Source organism: Acanthopagrus latus, chromosome 15, assembly GCF_904848185.1.
Source record: "Acanthopagrus latus isolate v.2019 chromosome 15, fAcaLat1.1, whole genome shotgun sequence".
NCBI lineage: Eukaryota > Metazoa > Chordata > Actinopteri > Spariformes > Sparidae > Acanthopagrus > Acanthopagrus latus.
Window position 1 is genome coordinate 14,103,630 of NC_051053.1, and position 17,130 is coordinate 14,120,759.

Consider the following 17,130-nt stretch of genomic DNA (forward strand, 5'->3'; position numbering starts at 1 on the left):
CTTTGGCTCTTTACCAGCTCTATAAAAGTGTATGTGAAATGGATTTTAAAACAACAACAACAAAAACCCAGCAGCCTGTCACATATTTGCAGCCAACAGGTGCACCGTAGGCTGAGCTCACTGACTTATTGTTTCACAAACGTCGGTCCATCATATTACATCATTTGTATTGTTTTTTGTGTCTTGTATTCTCATTTTATCCCCATGTCTGATTCAGTTTTCTTTTACAAAGCACTTTGAAACTTTATGTTGAAAAGGGGCTGAATAAAGAAAGTGTATTATTGTATTATCACCTCAGAAAATGAAATAAATACAACAATTATTTTGTAGTTCTTACATTTTCACTAACCCTAACCCTAACATCAGTATTAAAGTGACAAAATAAATAAATAAAAAATCTTTCTCTTTAACAGACTGGAATCTGTCTCAGCCAGACATCAGAGTTGTTTCTGCAGCCTGTGTCTTCATCATATTGTTGATGTCGCAGGTGTAGTTGCAGTACCGTTGCTCGGCTGCTGTGCGGCGCTGTTTTCACTCCTAAAAAGAAAACAACAAGTCACGTTATAAAAGAAGGACCACATGGTGCTTTCAGGTGATGTCGAAAATATGGAAACAAAAAGTGGAGATACATCAAAACAACACTCTCACATTCATTTTAATTGTTTTACTCTAAGTCAGAGTTACCTTTAAGTACACAGTCTCTGTAGGTACCTAGTGAATTGTATCTACTGGTCCCAGTTTTCAATTTTAACAACATTTTTCCTCTCACAAATTGGCCAATAAATAGAATATGATAAGAATTATGGGGTTCATTTCTTCCTCAACAGAAGTGAAATTAAAAAGCATTAGTCTCCAAATTTGATAAATTCAAATATTTCAGTTAAACTTCTGGATTAACAGGTACTTTATGTATTGAAAAAATTAAGGTACTTCTTCTCTAAACAAAGCATTTTAAAATAGCTACAAAGATGGACTCAAGTCTGTTTTCATTGCTCATAAGAAGTTGATGCTTTAAAAAAAAGTTCATGTACATGTACTATTATTCTTTTTAAATTTCAATTTATCTATATATTTATTGTTATTTATTGTCAATTCAGTCTTGCTTTGAATATGATTGCACTGTTTTTGAAGAATTCAAGATCAACATCTCTACGAGAAACTGCCAGGTACTGAATTGTTCTATGTAGTTCCAAAAATAGATGATGCTGTTGTTTTCAAGGTAAAGTCCCTGGCTCGGCTTCACCTCAGTATTTCTAAAATCCTGGCTATGAGCCATGTTTAACTTATTGTTTTGAGTGAGGGCAATGAAATGCCTCGAAGTTGGATTATACGACAGCATTTAAACGCGGCACCAGGTCTTTGCTAACTCACCCAGTGGTGGGTGTGAAACCGCGCGGCGCTCCGCGCTCACACACCGCAGATCTACACATCACCTGCGTCACACGGACGCCATGTTCTCACGCGGTCGGACCAATCCACAGCAACGTCAGATCCGCTGCTGCTCGGGCCGCGCGCAGCTGTGTGAGCTTGTTAGCTACTTCCTGAGTCGGGGCTAGCTTGCTGCTGTGTTTGATAGTAGCATGTAGATGAGAGCCGAAGACTCAGAGCAGGCTGCTGGAGGTGACTTTCCCGAGTAGCAGACGAGAAAATAGGGCTTTCGGCGAGAGCTACCTCGACAACATGGATTACTGGGTAGGTGTCGCTTCACTTTAGTCTCTTTATGTTTCTCTCCCCCACATTAAACATAGGACGGTGGCAGTGCCGTTACAAGACGCTCGATGAGGAGAAGAGTTGTTTATCAATAGTGAAGAGAGCTAATGAGCCGACTTGTTTTGCTCTCAGGGATGCTCCAAGTCCACAAACAGTGTGTCTGACAGTGACTCTCGTTATTAAAGCCTTGTGTTACAAATAAATGGCGTGTTTTCAAACAAACATTCAACTTACATCAATACCATGGCCCCTGATATGAGACACTTTACATGAAATGAGCCTTAGTATGTTTTCATACACATAATAAGACAGTAAAGAAAGTGTGTATAGATTCCTGTTATGCTACCATTAAGTCAAAACCTGCTTTTGTCTTTGACGAGGTGCCTGCTGTGTGCTCGAGCCCCCTTCCCATTGTTTACTGTAGCACCCACTGTTCAAAATTAGAGATCCTGTTCTGTCCAACATAAAGCTGCAGGAAGTTTTAAACAAAGCACTACTCTTAGTCCGGCCGCTAGAGAGCTGTTGAGATTTGTGGGATTTTCCTTAAAGGAGCAGAATCAAGTTTTGCTGATAGCAGACATCAGGCAGAGGAGCCAGCACTAGAGGGCAGCTGCATGTCTGACAATATATAGATCTGCTGTCAATGCAGAATCACTCTCCAAACGGTGTCTGTCACAGTCTGGACTCCCTCAGGTCAAATTCAGGAAGAGAAAGAAGAAGTGACTCTTAACAGCTTGATTTTGATTTTGGGCCTAAATGTCAGCTCATGTCAGGGATGTCCTCTCTGAGGACAACATCCCACAGCTGTAATTATCCCCCTCTTGAATGATTTCTGGATCTGTATTTGACAACAAGTCACGGTGATGTCGTGCGTGCGCTCATAGTGTGTTTTCCCTTGATGTATCCAGGAGCAGCCGACACACACGCCCCAGTACATTTCCATGAGAACATGACCTCCCCTCAGAGACAACAAAAGCTCTCCTTACAGAATAGTCAAATGCTGAATAAAGGGGAGCAAAGGAATGGGCGTCCACTGCTCGACAATGAGTCGGACAATGCTGCTAGTCTCCAAGTCTTTGTGTGAAGTCTGTATAAGTTTTCCTGAGGCAGCGTTACAACTGAATGGTTTGGAAGAAGTGTGGGTGGACAGAAAATGTGTTGGATAACCGAAAGAGGCCTGTATCTTGGCCTTTGCACACATGTTAGATAACACAATTTAATCTTGTCTTTATGACCAATACGTGGCACAGTCGCTGATAGGCTTTACACCTTTACTCTACATTTAGATATAGACATTATTATTAAAACTCCCAGCCTCCCAGTCTACACACATTCACGTCTTATTTTTTCCATTGCTTCCCACTCTGCCTTGTGCAGCCAGTCTGGCTAAACCTGTACAAGAACACGCGATCCAGACAGGCAGGTATGACAGCTGCAGCCTGGGCAGGGGGCGGACACCTGTGGCTCACTGACAGTCCTCCACTTAATTTGCATTCACAACAAAAAACTTGATTTTCTAAGCATCAAACTCTTTACGTTTTGAATTTTCACTGTTAGCGGATGGTGGTCTGATCGATGAGGTCGAAACAACAACTCACATTCTTTCAGGTGGAGACCATGACTGAGAAACATTCAGACATAATTAAGACAGTATCTTAATTGGGAGGGTTATTTCAGGAAGACTAGTCTGGAATTACTCAAGATATTATCATTGAACCTTAAGCTTTCCTCCATGTGATTGTGCCTCAGATGGAGAAACAAGCCCTCTTGCTATCAGCCTGTTGTCATAAAAGCACAACTCAGGACAGATAATGAAAAAGATAATTTTGCGGCACCTGTGGATCAGCATTCAGAACATATCTCATATATCTCAACATTTATCAGTGATCAAACTTGCTAGATGTATAGTATCATTTGTATATTGTCTACTTTACTTTTTTTTTATTTATATCCTTATCTTTATCTCTTGTTTCCATTCATGCTACATTTCGTTTTCTACTTTGCACAGAGCATCTGGAACAAAAACAATTTCCCCCAGGGGTTTGATAAAGTATTCTGATTGTGATTCTGATTCTGATAGTTCTGTCTATATGCAAGGCCACTTCCTGTCTTGTCTGATCCTGATTGATTGCAAAACATCCCATCAGCTGGCTGGATGTGTTATTGGCAGTCTGGTACGTGGGTGGAGTCGGGTGAGAGTGATCTATTTAGCTCCAAGCATTTTTTTTCTCACACTCACCTGGAGAACCAAGAGACGACCGTCTGAAAACCTGCTGACAGTATTAGTGTGGGAGCTTCTCTGTGGGTCTGACAATGTCTTCTGATGTAAGTGCTTTAATTTGTGATTTCTGAAATTGGGTTATATAGCAACAAAACAGACCACTAACCAGCAGTAATATACATTAATATTACTTAATAATGATAGTTAATAGTTGGGTAAAGATTTTCTGATTACAGCTTCTTGAATGTGAATATTTTCTTTACTCCTCGGTGACAGAAAACTCAATATCTTTAAGTTATGGACAATGTAAGACATTGATCAACATTTTCCACAATTGTCTGACATTTTATAGGCCAAACAACTAATTTTTCAATCTAGAAAATCATTGTCAGATTTATGGACAGTGAAAATAATTGTTCCTCTAAACATTTTTAACTTCAACATGTTGGGTATCTGTGTTCTAGAACTGGACAAAGCCTCTTTAAAAAGTTACTTTTTGAAGTAACTAGTTGCAAAGCTAATCTTCCCCTAAAGAGTGCATTGTTTGAGTCAGTCAGTGTTTTGAAATCCAAGGCATGTTTTTTAAGGAATTTCGGGGCAATTCACTCATTTTTAACTATTCTAGTCTGTTGTTCACTTAGACTCTAGATGTTGAATGATCAGCATGGCATTTACAATGATGCAATTAGAGTGACTGAATGAATAATATATTGCACATCAAGATTTAGTGTTTGAGTTACAGTATTTCATGAGATAATATAATATTATTTAATGTCCATATGTCTGCTCATGAATACATAAGAGCAATTGAAGTACGGCATTTCTGATTCTCAAATATTTCTCATAAATTCCTTGAAATGTAATTCTAAAATCAAATGGTCATGACGGAGGCAAATGATGACTAACTTTCAGCATCACAGGGTTTAAAGTCATCACTTCCCCTTATTTCTTTAGTCACGAGAAAAGATGTATCAACAGATATATTTGCAGTGACGTAAGGTTGTGTGGATTTTTTTGCAGTTATGACATAAATGATGTGTGCTGATTGACACAAAACCCAAAAATCCAACATACTGCATAAGTGAAAAGCAAAAATCATGGCGTTAAAATGATGTTCTGCACCTGTAAAATATTTAGTGAATCCAAAACAACCTTCACATATAGTAACAGATGCATGTGTCCGTGTGTCCAGAGTGCCTTGGAAGTGTATAAGGAGATGCTCCTGGTGTACCTGGAGGAGGGCCGGCGACAGGTCAACTCCCGCTGCGCGGAACTGGAGCCATGGCAGATCATCGGAGCCACTTTCATCACCACGCTGGGAGCAGTCTGGATCAAAGGCTTCCTCTTCCAGCATGAAAGTAATCTTTCACACGTGATGCATGGGTAGAAAGTAGACCTGCTGGGAACTAAATCAGGTGCTAACACATGGAAGCCATGTTCACAAAACCCTAAGAGTCACTTTCAGTTGGTTTAATAATGTGTGTGTTTAATTTTCTGTCATATTCTCTGAGCTTCTTACATGAGGTTTGACCTCTGCAAATCTTTTGTTTGGTGTTTCAAAATGTGGTCTGAGCAAAGAAAGTGAATAGCTTCCTGGATTTCCCTTGTAGCCTGACTACTTGTTTCTCCTGTCTGTTTGACTAAGAAAATTCCTTCAATCAACAAGTCTTTCTAGATATGCTATCAATCAATCAGTGGCTGAATTCCTTAGCAGCAAGATCAGCTCCACCCGTCTGACTTCAGCTCTGAAAGTTGGTCAGAGTGAGGCTTCTTTAAGGAAACGAGTAGGAAAACATGATCACAATTAAAAGATTTGTGAATACGGCTCCAGATTTCATAAGCCACGTCTTGTCTCGACATGTGATTATGGGTCATAGTCAGCTGTTTAATGTTTGTGGTTGCATGCGTGCCAAACTTCTCACCACAGCTGTTGCCTTTGTGTTTCTGGCTAATAGGTCTCAAGTCCCGAATCAAGAAGCAGTGCTTTCGACTCATCAGAAAAATACCCTTTGTTGGGGGGAAGGTACGTATCAGTGGTGAATCTCTTCCCTCTTTTCTTAGCAGATGTGCACTGATTGTACAGTCTGAGGCTCTTATGAGTCATTCTCGGATGACTGAGTAAAGCATGCTGCAGGGAGGGGGGAGGGGGTGGTGGTTCAGACCTTTGGCACACTTAACATCATGCACTGGTGATAACAGTCGGTTACTTCTGGTCACTTTCAGATTTTATCAAAACTGTAGCAAAAGTGTTGCTGGTGGACATTGTTGTCGCGTTCAGTCTGAAACACAGTTACTTCACATTCACTCGTTTTAAGGAATGATATGCTTTACTGTTGTTTTTACTGCAGAGAGAGTCGATGCCCATAAATGAACTTCGTCCTCTCTTTATAACAGATTCAGAGCCAGCTCAACAAGGCTTTGGATGACATGTCTGCCAGTCTCTGCACTCTGAAGGAGGGGATGAGCTACACTAAACAGCTGCCCTCTAAAGGCCTCTCTCAGAGCCAAGTGCTGGATAAAATCAGAGAGTACGAGACTCTGAGTAAGTCATCATTCATTCCCGAGCTTCAGGGTTCATTATCCGTAAAGCTGACTGTCTGAAAAACTATTTCCAGTCCACGTTAATTTTGAGAAAGCTGGTGGCTTTTTCCTTCATCTTTCTTTGAGAAAAAACAGAGATTTCTGTCATTGCAGATGAGGTGCAGTGGGAGAACGGATGTGTTTCAGGTGCAGTCTACTGGGGCGATGAAACACTGACCAAGCTTCTGGTGAAGGTTTGCATCTTTGTAAATCTCTCTCTATGTTCTGGACTTTGGCATTCCAAGCACCAATTGTCAAGGTTGAATGTTAATACATTGGACCAACAACTCCTGTTTTTGCCTTTTTAAGGTCTAATGTGTCATGTGTATGTCAGAATTTAGAAATCTGAGGTGGCTGATATTTTTTGTTTAATGCCGATCTTTATTTTTTTTGTTGCCAGGTATATGGAGATTTTGCATGGAGCAACCCGCTTCACCCGGACATCTTCCCTGGTGTAAGAAAGATGGAGGCAGAGGTTGTCAGAATGTCTTGCACACTCTTCCATGGTGGACCTAACTCTTGTGGCACAGTAAGTTATCATAGACGTTGGCACACACATTGTATACGTTAAGGATGGAATGACATAAAGCATTGACTGATTTAACCGAAACAACTTTCTGTCTTTTTTTCCAGGTTACTTCAGGGGGAACTGAGAGCATCCTGATGGCCTGCAAGGCTTACAGAGACATGGCGTATGAACGAGGTGTCAAATACCCCGAAATGTAAGAGGAGCTTTATTAATGTTGAAGAATAGTTTCAGCCATTTGTCTACTTAAAATTGTCACATGTCTTCAAGTATTTTATTCAAATTTCATAGCAAACTTGTGCAAGACTTAAAGTTTATTCTTGACTTGTGTTTTCCACAGAAGTTCTAACATGTTTGTGGTTTTTTTTTCAGTCTTGCTCCTGTAAGCGTCCATGCAGCCTTTGACAAAGCAGCACATTACTTTGGGATGAAGCTCATTCACATTCCCCTGGACAAAAAAACTATGAAAGTCGACGTGAAGGTGAATATGCAGTGCACATAGTAGCTAATTGACTGCTACTCTTAGAAGTTAGTTGTTATTTATGTTGTTTCTTCTCTTTGAAGGCAATGAAGAGAGCCATCACCAAGAACACCGCCATGCTCGTGTGCTCAGCGCCTCAGTTTCCTCATGGAATCATGGATCCCGTTGAGGAAGTTTCAGAGGTTAGAAGTGAAACATTTTTCCACTATGAATATGTTCTGAAATGAAAAGGGGGAAGTCAAATCTCTAAAACTTTCCCTCTATTCCAGCTGGCTCTACGTTACAACCTCCCGCTGCATGTGGATGCCTGTCTGGGAGGTTTTCTCATTGTCTTCATGGCCAAGGCTGGTTACAAACTCGCCCCGTTTGACTTCAGGTTAAAAGGTGTTACCAGCATTTCTGCAGACACCCACAAGGTAAGGAGTGGCTATTTATTCCCTTCAGATCTTTAAAGCTCACCAACTTACTCTTTTCTCACTGTTATGATCTTCCCTTAACCAAAAGAACAAATAGACAAGATTTTATAAAAGCTGTACCGAATAAAAAAATCCTGGAAATAGACATTGTACTTCGTTTAAGGTAATAATCATGGAATTTAACGTTCAGTGTTTTATTTGAACAGGCTTTAGGCTGTATTTTCATTGTATTTTAACCCTGTACTGTGAACTGTGTGTTCATGTGTTTCTACATTCCTCTCCAGTACGGTTACGCCCCCAAAGGTTCTTCAGTGATCCTCTACAGTGATAAAAAGTACCGTCACTACCAGTACTTTGTAGCTCCAGACTGGCAGGGGGGAATCTACGCCTCGCCCTCTGTTGCTGGCTCCAGGCCAGGAGGAATCATCGCTGCCTGCTGGGCCACTATGATGCACATGGGAGAGAATGGATACATCGACGCAACCAAGAAGATCATTAGCACAGCACGCAAAATCAAAGCAGAGTAAGACACTTCACACTTGTTGACATGAAAGCAGAGCTCGGGAATTTTGATTTCATATATCATTTATCTTATCACCAATCATTTGTTATTTTTATTATCGACAGAATACGCAAGATAAAAAGCGTGACTGTGTTTGGAGATCCAGAGGTGTCGGTGGTGGCAATAGGCTCAGATGTTTTTGATATTTTCCGCCTGTCTAACGCACTGACGACAAAGGGCTGGAATTTGAACACACTGCAGTACCCATCCAGGTATTGCCAAAAAAAAATAGTAACAATCATTTTCATCCAAACAAAATTGTAGAATTTATGATTAGTCAAGAGTGTAACAAGTGTATGATCCTCTTGCTCCCAGCATCCACATCTGTTGCACAGTTCTGCACACGCGGCCGGGTGTCGCTGACCGGTTCATCCGTGATGTCCAAGAACAGGTTGCCATCATCATGAAGAACCCCAAAGAGAAGACCACAGGAATGGTGAGCTAGTTGTGCTTAAACTTTGCATTAATTCACTGAATATACAGCAAAAGATTTGAATAGAACACAAGTCTTTTAAAAGTGTTTGTCTGTTTTATCATCCCAATATACAAGGACACTGCAGCACTAAACAAGTGGCTATGCTATTACAGAATAAGTACTAATTTAGTTTTAGGTCTTATTTTGTAGAACAGAACAGAACAGAAGCAGCACATCCCTAGGAGGATGGAGGATTTAAGTTTCCCGCAACACTAATCTGACGACAAAGAAGACCTTGGTAAAACTTGACGAAAGGACACAATGTGTGTAACCCTTGGTTACCTACCATGGGAACAAGTTCTCCATCTTATTTTTACCTCTAAACACTTGAAGCCTCCTTAGATTAAGTGTGAAATGTGAAGAATGTTGAGGTCTTTAAGGTTAACCAACCATGTCAATACTTAATTTAAAATTTTTATGTCTAAAATGTTCTACCACAATGACAAAACTTGTATTACACCCTGCAAGTTACTTATAGAGAAACACGCATTTAGAAAATTACATTGTCTAAAATGCTGTAATTTAACTCTCATCTATATTTAAGGCCAAACGTAAATCTAATCTTTCAACAGTTAGTAAATACAGGCAAGTGTGAGACGGTACAATATCTATTTGTACTGCAGTGTTACAGACCATGTGAAATATGTTGACCAGGCTCTACTGTTTACTACGCTGTTGATACACGTGGCATTTTGTTTTTGTCATCGACTCAAATCATTACGAACTGCATGAGCAGCTGTGCGTTTTTAAGTAGTGGAAACTCCACCCAACTGGCACAAACCTGCTTTGCACAAGTCAGGTTGGTTTAGGGCACACCCATGAATTATGTATCACCTTCACTTTAATAATAGAAATGAAAACAAAAGCGGAACATAGTTAAATCCTACTGGGAAATACGCCCTGAGATTACACTAAAATACTAATAATGCGCAAAAAGTTTGTTTTCAATGTCTTTGTGTATGTATGTATGTATATTTTTTAAAATTATTTATTTGACAATTTTAGTCAGGTTTTGTCTTCCATGCAGAGTTCTTCACTCTGTTTTCCTTTACCTCCTGTTAACTGAAAAAAATGCAGTAGGCTAACAGAGAGGGTTTTCAGACTCAAAATCCCCCTGGTAGGTACAAGATGGTTGCAGGGGTTTGCGGCGGGAGAGAAAAGAGGTAAAGGTGCTATAAGGTGAAATAAATAGGTGCAGTGCTCTAAAAACAACAGGAAGTTATGATCAACACAGTCTGCAGCTGGAGCTGCTGCAGAGACTTAGACACATAATCTACAGAGGACATTAAGATACTTTAAGACCATTTGAGCCCAGTTGCTACAATTTCTGCTATAAAAGGCACTAAGATTTGAATACACAGACTTAATGCACATATTTTTAGATTCAGTATTACTCCATTTTGTCTCAGGGGCAGGGGTGTGAGTGTCAGACTTTGAAAACCTCTGTGCCAACCTCTCCATATACAGCTAAGAAAAAAATCTGCTCTCTAGGGGTTGTTGGGAGATGTAGGAGCAGAACAGTAACAGAAGCTCAAGTAGTCAAGACAGGGTTGTGAGTGGTTGGGCCGAGAAAAGTAAATAATCAAACACTTCCTCAAATGTTCTGAACACTACGGTCTGATAATTTTGTTGTGTTCAAAGATACAAGTGTGTGATTTATTTTATTACTGGTGTAAACTCACTCATGTCTTCCTGGTGCTTCAGGGAGCGATCTACGGCATGGCCCAGTCCATCCCAGACAGATCCATGGTGACGGAGATCTCCCAAGGTTTCCTGGACTGTCTCTACAGCACTGAGGTGGCCAAGTCAAACAACAGCCACATGAACGGTAACGGCAAAGCCCACTGAAGCAGGACTGGGCCATCCCAGCCCGAACCTGTCGCACGCAGAGGAACACGCTTGCCTCCTCCCAGAGTTAATCGCTCAATGGTTGCCTTATCTTGCATACGTACAGCATTTGGAAAAAAACATCTGCAAAGATCTTTGAAGCACAAGCCATCGTCATTTGAATAAGCCCAGAGTGGTGTGAGAGAAGAAATGACTGGTTCCAAACATGTTTTAGTCTTTTAATTTTTTGTTATCAATGTAGTGGATGTGTGTAAGTTTGTGTGTGTTTTTTTTTTTGTTTGTCTGTTTAAAAAGTCCATTTCAATTTTAGCTTTCTTTAAATGAATACATCTGTCATAATCTTTTTTGTCATAACATTTCAGCATGCTTCACTCTGTGATGAATCAGCAGAAACACAGACCACTGAAAGCTTGTTAGAAGCGCTGTGCTGCCCTCTAGCATGGCACGTGACGTACTGCTCTCGACCGGCTTTACATGTGGAAGCCTGTCGAAGGTGTTATCATGTACTAGTTCTCTGGAAAACAGCATTTATACTGTAAAAGCACTGCAAAGCCCTGACAGGAGCATATCAGGTTAATCTGTAAATCACTTGAAACTGCAATTCTGATGTAGTGGTAGAAGTTTGTCTGTAAGCATGATCGTGCATGTCCTTGTCAGCACTTGATGACATTCATTTAGTTTTACGTCTGCATTCGTGTTCCATCGAAGTGTTTGGATTAGTAGGCAGAGGGGAGAATGAATAGCATTGTGGGAGATTTTATTTCCATTAATATTCCATTTAATTATCTTTAGATTTAAATTGGGAGAAGTTGCAACTTGGGCATGAATATCTTGAAAGTGGCTTTCGGACTTATGGTTATTTTGTTGTTTGTTTTACAAAAAAGAAAAAGGGCTTCTTTTTTTCATGCAGTAGCTGAAACACATGAAAAAGTGTAACATCCTTTAACAGACTGGACTGAAGACTGAATTCCAACCCTGGTCTATAACTTAATATTTCCTTTAAAGTCACCTGTGTACCACTTTGTTTTAATATTTTGTCTCCTAATTCAATCTACCTCAGTCTGTACTCAATGCAAATATCATTTATTCATCCATTGAAACACATTCTAACAGGGCAGCCATTTCTGACATTATTAGCTTTACATTGTTTAGGTATTTGACTGTACTCGAAGTGTTATTAGACACTGAAACTGAAAGAAAATAGAGTCACTGTGATGGAGGTTTTCCTTGGAAGGACTCATTCCCTTCTCAGTCTGATAAATGGATATATTCAGTTAAATATCCATTCAGCAGGATATTTACACATTAACTAACAGGTTGACAACTTAATGACACATATTCTAACACCAAAAGGACCTTTTATCATTCTTTTCTTTCTTTCCTAACATTGCTTGTTGAAATTGTGTGTTTCCATGAAATTATTTCCATGTCTGTGCAATACGTAACTTTTCCTTTTTATGAAGTGAAATGAAGGGGAATTCTCTATTACTGTTTAAGAGGTAAATCATTAGAAGCATAGCATGATAGCATCAGCCTTGTTAGAGTAATTTAACCAATTGTGTGACCACTGGGTGTTTTATTAATCACTCTAATTTGTGAGTCTGTTTTGTGACTTGTGTTTTCAAGTTTAAAGAGATTAGGTGTGAATGTATGTAGGGTCTTTCATGTGCGGGGGATTTTTTTTGTTGCATCAAAGAAAGAGGATGCAACACCCCCACAAACGATCATCATCATTTGTCCATTCATCCTTAAATACGTTGCCCTACAGGGTGTGGGAGCCCATGCAAAAAAAGCGACTTTGCCAATAATGATCCATCCCATTTGTAAAAATCGTGATGATTGAATGACCCAAAAAAGTCTCCTTTGATTTAAAAATTATCTGTCTTATCCCTCTTTAGATATTATCTGAAAGTGACTACACTCTTGCAGGTCTGCAGAGAAAATTTATCCTGGTCTGTGTTGTTGTAGGTTTGGTGACATTATGTAGCAATAATGAGCGTTCACCTCTGTGCCTTCAGAGGTTTGAACTCATGATGTCATAGCAGATTTTCCTCAGGGAATTGGCTCCATAACAGTGGCATAATTGAAGGTCCACTGGCCTTTCAGACATACACAGGTTGGACGTTGACCTTCAAGTATAATGCAATCAAATGACATCCTTACGTCAGTCTTAAAATGTTTAATTTTAGTACTGGATTGCATTATCTTTCATGTTTCCTTTATGACTATTATCCACCACTACTGTACACTGTCATCATGCGAGGCTCTGAATGTAAAAAGTTTAAAGATTTTTGTTTAATCTCTGTTCATGTCAGACTGCATCCTTGTTTAGCGAATGTATTTTAAGTTAGGAAGCACCTGCTGCTTCTTTTTTAGAAAATGATGCATAGTAAACGCTGTTAACCCACTTAGAGCAGTTGACACAGTTGCACTCTTCGCTGACCACAGCAGATGTCTATGTTGTTGTGTTTTCAATAAAATGCATTCAGTCTGATGAGAGCAATCTTTTTGGGTCATTTTTCAGTTAAGACAAAAACAGTTTGATGGAGAAGTAACATTTACTACATTACGGTACAGTACAAAAACATTTGGCACAGAAGGCACTAATTTTGACAGAAGGACATAAACAAGTTGAATAGTGGCTGAGGCGTTATTTAAATGACTTTAATGTGTAAACATGATTTTAACTACTTATCTTTGGCCTGTAATCTCATTTATTCACCAAGCGCAAAACAAAAAACATCAACATTTTTTAAAGACATTGGACCCTTTCACCTACAGCTACATTATACACAATGCGTTGAAAGTAATTGGTTCATATTCTTTGGAATTACAGGTCACATCCCCAGACATTTTCCTCTCAGTGGAATGAAATGAAAGACTGACTTCCAGAATGACTGTTAATGTGTGTTGTTCACATCAGTGATGCCTGGTCAATGAAGGTGGCCAAAGTGATGTCGCGCTGGGACAACCCCCCACAGTCATGTGTGCTGAGAGTGATCTGAACCTGAAGGAACAATGGACAATGGAGCAGAGAAGAAAAAAAACCGTGAGCATGACACCTTGTGACTAGAACAGACATCAGTTAAGTTCAGTAAATTTGAGTGTTAAGCCTGAAGATAATGCCTCTTTCCCTGCCTCCATGTGCAACAAATTGGAGTTTAAAAGATAAAAGCAGCTGATGTGTCAGCTGAGGTGAAGACCTTTAAAGCACTCAAAGTGTCATTTGATGTTTTTGTGATAAAACGGTTGAAAGCTGAGCGCTGGAGGTAGCTGCAGTGACAGTTGAAATGTCAGTTCAGATTTTCCATCGACATCAACTGAAATGTCAGTTAAAAAGTACATATTACATTTTTTTTCTTAAAAAAATAAAGTGTAGGCAGAAGATATACTAAAGTTCCATTCAAAAACTGAATTTACACTATATGCCTCACTTATGAGGAGGCGTAGGAGTAGTTAGACTTCTTGACCAGAACCCATTAAATATTTTCAATCTTCATTGATTGATTCACCTGGTGAATAACCTAATATTCACTTCATTTTAGCTTTGACTCAGTCACCACCACCTCCTGATAGAAATATCTGGGCCTGGCTCATTAGCTGCTAAATACTCCACTATGCAAACAAGCTAGTTGCCAAATATGCCTATCAGCTGGACTGGTAGTGTCCAGAGAGTTCATCAAAGCTTTAAGCTGAAAGCAACTGCAAGCTTTGTCTGGAAGCCAGAATTAAAGTTGCAGGCTGTAAAATTCAAACAATAAGCTGAAAGACACTGAAACCCATAGCCCTACCACTTTTCACACCATTGTTTGGAGGATAGCTGCTTTAGGCCCAGTGTGCGGGATTTGGGCAGATCTATTGTCAGACATTCATAATTATATTTTCACTAGTGTGTTTTCTGAAACTTGGAATTGTTTTGTGTTTGTAGCATTAGAATGAGCTTTTCATATCTACAGAGGGAGCACGTCCTTTTCCAAAGAGTCCGCCATGTTTCTACAGTAGCAGCTTTTTGCATTTTTAGCAGCCACCCATAGGGTAGGGTGACACGAGGGATATTCAGTTGGTTGTAATCTGCAATGTAACAATAACCCATCTATTTCTGTAATCTTTTTCAGGAAAGAGTCAGTCTAGATGTGACGTATTAACTGTTTATAGAACTGAGGATCATAATGTCCTTTTTAATGACTTTTATACCTTATTATAGACATTGAACCACTCAGGATGATGGTCCATCTTCTCAGCTTGTAAAGCCACTCTGGACATGAAACCAAAAGCCTGAAAGAAAACAGCATCATATCATAAAATCACACTCCCACATTTATATATAACATACAGTAGTTCTGCAGAGTTAAGTGTGATGTTGTGATAAAGTAAGAACCTGATTGAAGTCCTTAAAAATAAACTCTTTGTAAATGGCGTCCTGTCCCACGACCTCCACCCACTGAGCGTTGCGTAGCAGGGGGAGTAGGTGGGCTCTCTCCTCCTCAGTCAGACCCTGAATTTTACCAGCCTGGCGGGACAGAGCAGAGGTAATGTTACAGCAGATCTGAGAGGGGCAGCTTCACAAACACAAACTGTGATTGGTTGCACAGGATCCCATCTGGAAACAATGAGAGGCTGCGTTGCTGCTTTAAAAAAAATAGCTGGTCCAAAGGTATTTGGTGGTTGTGGGTGGGGGTGGGACCCCCGCTCGGTCACTCAGTTATAATCTCGACACATGATGCGGGGTCACATGGACTCATTCATGACCCCTGAAATTTAGACTGCCCTGTCAACATTTCATAACACTCCCCAAGTAGGTGTCTGACTTTATTGCGCAACCAAGAGGGGACTTTAGAAGGCTTTGTCCACATGAGTGCTCATGGTTAAAAAAGCAAAAGAACAAACAGATGTCACCGCCAGAGCGATGACATCAACTGGTATCATAGCAACGCTCTAATCTGCTCAATCAGTGGAGCACACAGACAATACCCACTGGCTTAAACCTCGCCTATTTATTACAACCAGCGGCTTAACACACACACACACACACACACACACACACACACACACACACACACACACACACACACACACACACACACACACACACACACACACACACACAAAGCTCATGTCGTTCTTCTAGCTGCAAAATCATGCTGTCACATATGAGACCTTGTTTTAATTCTCCCTGGACACCTGTAATACATCATTATCCAGTGGACTCTTAGACTATGAGAGTGACTAAACATCAACAGGTGTGTGTGTGTGAGGCAGTAAGCAGGCCTGTGTGACACACTGGACACACACTGTAGAGAGGTTGTGTACTCACCATGTTTGCAGAGTGTTTTCATGCACAGAGGAGGTTCAGCTCCAGCTCCCTGTTGCACAGAGGAAAATCTGCTGTGGCAGCCAGTGAGAGCAACTGGAATGAATCCGACACACGAGCCGTAGGTCCCACTTAGCTGCCCCCGCAGAAGCCTGAGCAGAAATCCTCACTGCTGATAGGTTACTCAGCCTCCTGTCAGCACGGGTTTAATCATAAACTGTCATCTGTTGCACGAGGCATGCTTGAGGCCAGCTATTGTAGCAGGGCTCAACAAGAAAAGGGCCGGTGCAGCAGTGTTTGCTGTGGGATGAAAGGATTATAGTCTATCTTAAGTCATATATGCAGACACATTATACATGAACTCAAACTTCAGAATAATAGCCTGCTGTTAATGACGTCTCTGTTCAACAGGACAGCAGATTTTAAAAGCTGACCGGGGTTCATGTCAAAGGTTAATGAGCTGCTCCTGTGAGAGTGCCCCGGTGAACTCATCTGTCACAGTGAGCGCTCAGGGAAATGAACTGGTTAATGAAATGAGGAGAGGGAGAGGATGTGACAAGTGATCAGCATTTAACAGTTGGCTGGATAAGGAAATGAGAATAGTGCCCCAGTGTTTTAGTTAGAAATGAAGGCATGCTGGGACTTAGAGCAAAGAGATTAGATTGGGGTTAAATGGTTGTACAAATTGTGTTTGTAAAACATAGCTTATCCCTTTGACTTCTACATTAATACATGCACTTACTAATTTAAAGGGACAAGTCACCCTTGAAAAAACAAACACAAAGGGAAAGAGCTGGAGGGAATCATTTTGCTGAATGGCTAATGATACATGATAGATCCCTGCATAATGTATGTTAAAGGGACCATTTGCCAATACAACAATAATGCATATGTTTTGGTGAGCATTGCCAAGTTTTGGAGATATCAGCTGTAGAGATGTCTGCCGTCTCTCGAATATAATGGACCTATACAGCACTTAACTTGTGGTGCTCAAAATGCC

The 17,130-nt window shown here is 40.3% G+C and overlaps 2 protein-coding genes across 4 annotated transcripts; one reads left to right on the top strand and one right to left on the bottom strand.

Moving 5' to 3' along the window:
• Positions 1–1,453: 1,453 nt before the first annotated feature.
• Positions 1,454–13,313, top strand: sgpl1 (sphingosine-1-phosphate lyase 1). 3 transcript variants are annotated; one of them, XM_037123834.1, is made up of 14 exons: positions 1,454–1,692; positions 5,124–5,289; positions 5,887–5,954; positions 6,326–6,473; positions 6,626–6,705; positions 6,912–7,040; positions 7,145–7,233; positions 7,410–7,518; positions 7,602–7,700; positions 7,788–7,934; positions 8,219–8,457; positions 8,562–8,708; positions 8,812–8,933; positions 10,829–13,313. In XM_037123834.1, the coding sequence occupies exons 1-14, from the start codon at positions 1,681–1,683 to the stop codon at positions 10,888–10,890; spliced, it is 1,617 nt and encodes a 538-aa protein (XP_036979729.1). In that variant the 5' UTR covers positions 1,454–1,680; the 3' UTR covers positions 10,891–13,313. The 3 variants fall into 3 exon arrangements, with proteins under 3 accessions (XP_036979729.1, XP_036979727.1, XP_036979728.1); XM_037123832.1 differs by having other exon boundaries at positions 1,457–1,692; positions 8,812–8,932; positions 10,676–13,313; XM_037123833.1 differs by lacking the exon at positions 1,454–1,692 and adding an exon at positions 1,779–4,035 and having other exon boundaries at positions 8,812–8,932; positions 10,676–13,313.
• A 45-nt stretch (positions 13,314–13,358) lies between these two features.
• pcbd1 (pterin-4 alpha-carbinolamine dehydratase/dimerization cofactor of hepatocyte nuclear factor 1 alpha) lies at positions 13,359–16,285 on the bottom strand. The gene is made up of 4 exons (XM_037123835.1): positions 16,134–16,285; positions 15,198–15,329; positions 15,014–15,094; positions 13,359–13,826 (listed from the first exon to the last, which is right to left on the bottom strand). The coding sequence occupies exons 1-4, from the start codon at positions 16,134–16,136 to the stop codon at positions 13,734–13,736; spliced, it is 309 nt and encodes a 102-aa protein (XP_036979730.1). The 5' UTR covers positions 16,137–16,285; the 3' UTR covers positions 13,359–13,733.
• Between the last annotated feature and the right edge of the window lie 845 nt (positions 16,286–17,130).

Bases quoted from the DNA above. Each gene is read 5' to 3' on its own strand.
- pcbd1 (XM_037123835.1), bottom strand. The intron at 15,095-15,197 runs GTTCTTACTTTA...GTTTTCTTTCAG, and splicing joins TTTTTAAGGACTTCAATCAG to GCTTTTGGTTTCATGTCCAG. The intron at 13,827-15,013 runs GTATAAAAGTCA...TTGTTCCTTCAG, and splicing joins GGTTCAATGTCTATAATAAG to GTTCAGATCACTCTCAGCAC.
- sgpl1 (XM_037123832.1), top strand. The intron at 6,706-6,911 runs GTTTGCATCTTT...TTTTGTTGCCAG, and splicing joins TGACCAAGCTTCTGGTGAAG to GTATATGGAGATTTTGCATG. The intron at 7,935-8,218 runs GTAAGGAGTGGC...ATTCCTCTCCAG, and splicing joins TTTCTGCAGACACCCACAAG to TACGGTTACGCCCCCAAAGG.